This window comes from Coffea eugenioides, unplaced genomic scaffold (genome assembly GCF_003713205.1).
Source record: "Coffea eugenioides isolate CCC68of unplaced genomic scaffold, Ceug_1.0 ScVebR1_929;HRSCAF=1690, whole genome shotgun sequence".
In the NCBI taxonomy this organism is placed as follows: domain Eukaryota; kingdom Viridiplantae; phylum Streptophyta; class Magnoliopsida; order Gentianales; family Rubiaceae; genus Coffea; species Coffea eugenioides.
The window spans coordinates 7,473-12,508 of NW_020864809.1; the positions used below are offsets into that span (position 1 = coordinate 7,473).

Below are 5,036 nucleotides of genomic sequence, written 5' to 3' on the forward strand. Positions count from 1 at the left end.
ACGAGGAGGAATCTGAGTCTTTATTAAAGGATCTTGAACAATATGAATCCAAACCGAACTTAGAAGAAACAGAAGTGGTTAATATTGGCACTGAGACTGAGGTTAAGGAGATAAAAATTAGTATTCATTTGAATAAGAAACAGAGAAAAGAGATGATTGAGTTCTTGACCATGTTTCAAGATGTATTTCCTTGGTCCTATGTTGATATGCCTGGAATTTCAACAGATATAGTGGTCCATCGATTGCCAACTGATCCAAATTTTCCACCAGTGAAACAAAAACCTCGCAAGTTTAAGCCAGATATGAGCTTTAAGATTAAGGAACAGATCGAGAAGCAGCTCAATGCTAGAATTGTCATGGTGTCTCACTATCCCATTTGGCTTTCAAATCCCGTACCTGTTCCGAAGAAAAGTGGAGAAGTACGAGTATGTGTCGATTACAGGGATCTTAATAAAGCCAGCCCAAAAGATGATTTTCCGTTGCCGAACATTCATATTCTTCTGGACAATACCGCAGGACATGAGATCGCATCATTTGCTGACTGTTTCGCCGGATATCACCAGATCTTAATGGCAGAGGAGGACAGGGAGAAAACTGCTTTTATCACGCCCTGGGGGACATTTTGCTACCGAGTAATGCCATTTGGATTGAAAAATGCCGGCGCCACCTATCAAAGGACTATGACCACCCTGTTCCACGATATGATTCATAAGGAGATGGAGGTTTATGTGGACGATATCATTATCAAATCCGAGAGAGCGGAGGATCACTTGATTGACTTGGAAAGGTTATTTGAAAGATTGAGAAAATATGATTTGAAACTAAACCCTGCAAAGTGTGCATTCGGGGCCCCTGCCGGAAAGTTATTGGGATTCATTGTCAGTAAGAAGGGTATAGAGATAGACCCGGCAAAAATTAAAGCCATTCGTGAGATGCCAGTGCCAAGAACGCAAAAGGACGTGAAGAGTTTTTTAGGGAAGATTAATTTTATTGGGAGATTCATCGCTCAGTTGACCCACACATGTGAGCCTTTGTTCAAGTTATTGAAGAAAAATGTGCCACTGCATTGGAGTGAAGAATGCCAGCAGGCGTTTGATAAAATTAAAGACTACTTGTTGCACCCCCCCAGTTTTAGTGCCACCCAAACCCGGGCGACCTTTGATCATGTATCTATCGGTGCTGGACGAAGCTATGGGATGTGTAATGGGACAACACGACGAATCGGGGAAGAGAGAGCAAGCCATCTATTACCTCAGTAAGAAGTTCACTGCGTATGAGGCCAACTATTCCTTTCTTGAGAGGAGTTGCTGTGCCTTAGCTTGGGCCGCTCAAAAGCTGAGGCATTACTTGCTCAGTCATACTACTTACCTCATTTCCCGCTCCGACCCTTTGAAATATCTGTTGGGAAAGCTTATGCCAACTGGGCGTATGGCAAAATGGCAGATGATTCTTTCGGAATTTGACATTATTTTTACTACACAAAAGGCAATCAAGGGCCAGGCTGTGGCAGACCATTTGGCTGAAAATCCACTGAAAGATGATTATCAACCGCTTCACACTTATTTTCCGGATGAGGAGGCCCTGTTCGTGGGTATAGCAGAAGATATGAATGATCAATGCCCGGAGTGGAGATTGTTCTTTGACGGCGCATCAAATTCCTTCGGGGCCGGTATTGGGGCTGTTCTAGTATCGCCTGAAGGAAAGCATTACCCTGGTTCGGCCAAACTCCGATTTTTCTGTACTAACAATATGGCTGAATATGAAGCTTGCATTTTTGGGTTAAAAATGGCGTTAGAAATGGAGATTAGGGATTTACTAGTGTTCAGCGATTCAGATTTGCTTGTACATCAGACTCTCAAGGAGTGGATCACTCGGGATTCAAAAATCTTGCCTTATCATTGCAACTTACTGGAGTTAGCAAATAAATTTAGGAGTTTGGAGTTTCGGCATATTCCCCGTGTCAGAAATGTCTTTGCCGATGCACTTGCCACCTTATCTTCGATGATTCAACATCCAGACGAGTTGGTAATTGAACCCATCCAGATTCATCTACAAGAAAAACCTGCTCACTGCTTAGTTGTGGAAAAGTCTTTCGATGGCCGTCCCTGGTACAATGATATCAAGGAATTTCTCAAAACGGGATCCTATCCTCCTGGGGCCGATACAACTACTAAAAGCTTCTTGCGCAGATTGTCTTCCAAATTTTTCCTAAACGGAGAGGTGGTATACAAAAGAACGTCAGATTTGGGCCTTTTGAGGTGTGCTGATGAGGACGAAGCAGAATACCTGATGAAAGAAGTACATAGTGGAGTATGTGGATCACATATGAATGGCCACTTATTAGCAAAGAAGATCATGAGGACCGGACACTTTTGGCTTACTATGGAGCATGATTGTGTAGTTTTTGTTAGGAAATGCATCAAGTGTCAATTGCATGGAGATGTTATACGCACTCCCCCCACAGAATTACACAGTATGACTGCTCTCTGGCCATGTTCAATGTGGGGCATGGATGTGATTGGAACCATTGACCCTCCCGCTTCAAATGGGCATCGATTTATTCTAGTGGCAATTGAATACTTCACCAAGTGGGTTGAAGCTGAATCTTATAAGCATGTGACTAAGAAGGTGGTGACGGACTTTCTAAGGAAGCATATCATTTGTCGTTTTGGAGTGCCGGAGACATTAATCACTGATAATGCCAAAAATCTCAACAATAACATGGTGGATGGTTTGTGCGAACAGTTCAAAATCAAGCATCGAAACTCCTCTAATTATAGGCCACAGATGAATGGAGCAGTAGAGGCTGTAAATAAGAACTTGAAGAAAATAATCTGTAAGATGATTGAGAGACACCGTGATTGACACGAGAAGCTCCCTTATGCATTAATGGCATATAGAACTGCTATTCGGACTTCTACTGGGGCAACTCCCTACAATCTCATGTACGAAATGAAAGCAGTTTTGCCAGCCGAAGTCGAAATTCCTTCTTTGCGCATTTTAATGGAGGCCAAACTGGAGGAGGCTGAGTGGATTCAACAACGTCATGAGCAGTTGTCTTTAATCGATGAGAAAAGGTTAAATGCCATTTGTCATGGTCAATGTTATCAAAAGAGGGTAGCCCGTGCTTACAATAAGAGGGTTAGACCACGAATATTCACAGAAGGAGATAAAGTGTTGAAACACATTTTGCCAGTACAAGAGGAAGCTAAGGGGAAATTTGCACCAATTTGGCAAGGCCCTTTTATTGTCCAGAAAGTTTTGCCCGGAGGAGCGCTCATTCTTGCAGAAATGGATGGGCAAGTGTTCCCTCAACCAATCAATTCGGACATGTGTAAGAAATTTTTCATATGATACATGAAATTTTCCTTTTAGGGTCAATATAAAGAATGGAATGAAAGTCAGGCCCTCTTCTTTTCCCATTAAGACATTATATCCCTAGTTATCCATTTTTGAGCCTTCAGAGCAAATAATTTCGTTTGACAACCACTGAGAATTGCAAACCCCACACTGGGGCAAGTTTTGAGTTGAAAAAGTTAAGAAAAGGGGGAGGGGTTTCAAAAAAAAAAAAAAAGTAAAAGTAAAAGTGAAAAAAAAATGAAAGAAAAGGGAACCTCGTTAAGTAAAAACTGGGGCAAATTTTTGGAAAAGTTCAAAAGAATGGCAGAAGGCCAGAAAGAAAGGAGAGCGAAGATGAGGAAAGAGAAAAGAGCTTCAGTTGACAATAAATTGGGGCAGGTTTTGATTTAACCCTAAAAATAGGATTGGCGTAACAATGCGATCTCAGATCATGTAAACCCCTTTTGAAATCCGCTTTCAAGCCTTAACCTTTTCTAAGCACCCCACCAGACCCCATTACAAAAACCTAAAGTCCTGACTTCTGTTCGTTATATTGCCTTTTTAGGACGATTTCTAATCAAGTGGCACATGATGTCAAAAACACCTTCACCTTTTTTTGCAAGGGAAGGATTGTTATACTGATGCCATTATTTCTTAAAACACATTTCTGGATTAATATGGGCGATAGACAAGATTTGTTTGTTAGGTGAAAACCCGCAAGGGCACCTTAAAGGAAAAAAGAAAAAAGAAAAAAAAGAAGAAAAAAAGAAGAAAAAAAGAAGAAAAAAAAGAAAAAGAAGAAAAAAAAAACACAATGGGCGGGGGGCAACCTTAGTGAAAACCCGAAAGGGCGCTGAGGTAGGGTTTCATAAGGAAAAGTGAGTTTGGATCTGAAGAGCTGGTGACTTAGTTCATTGGAATTCCTCCTCACATTGTGGTTTTGTTTGTCAAGCATTGAACTTCCGAAGAAATGATATCCAAAGGGTCAAGTGTGGCATTTTGTTCGAAAACCAAAGTGTTTGACTTATCAAACACGAAGTTTGAGTATACAAGCTTATCTATTTGAAATGATTTTTCATGCAATAAAAGTGAAGGATTGTGTTTATATTGTTAAGAATTTTTCATCATGTACAATTTGAATGTTTTTCATGTGTTGCATGGTCACATTTGTCTCTTTCGTTCTATCAAATGGAAATCCCTATGATTTATCGAAGAAAGTGGATACTAACTGGCCTATTGGTTAAATATGAGGAATTATGGGAATTTGATATTGTTTGCAGGGTCGGGTTGAAGTGCTCGCTTCGTCAAAAAAGAAGCCCAAATGCTCATGTTTACACTTTTCTTGAAGAAGAGGTTGATCGGATGGTGGCGGTATTATCTACCATTATTTCTTTTCTTGCAGGTCTGACAATCCGATAAGCATCACACTGGGGCAATTTTAGAGGAAGTTGTTTGTCTTTTTCTCAAAAGTCTACGAAAGTTTTATGTGAACTAACCAAGTGAAGGCAGGCTCGGGTATTCATCCCACTGACCAAATGAAGAGTGAAGGCAGGCTCGGGTATTCATCCCACTGACCAAATGAAGAATGAAGGCAGGCTCGGGTAGTCATCCCACTGACCAAATGAAGAAGGAAGGCAGGCTCGGGTATTCATCCCACTGACCAAATGAAGAGTGAAGGCAGACTCGGGTATTCATCC

At 41.1% G+C, this 5,036-nt stretch overlaps 1 protein-coding gene across 1 annotated transcript; it reads left to right on the forward strand.

Moving 5' to 3' along the window:
- Nucleotides 1–1,428: 1,428 nt before the first annotated feature.
- Nucleotides 1,429–2,865, forward strand: LOC113759135. Its single transcript, XM_027301706.1, has one exon. The coding sequence runs from the start codon at nucleotides 1,429–1,431 to the stop codon at nucleotides 2,863–2,865; it is 1,437 nt and encodes a 478-aa protein (XP_027157507.1).
- Nucleotides 2,866–5,036: the final 2,171 nt, after the last annotated feature.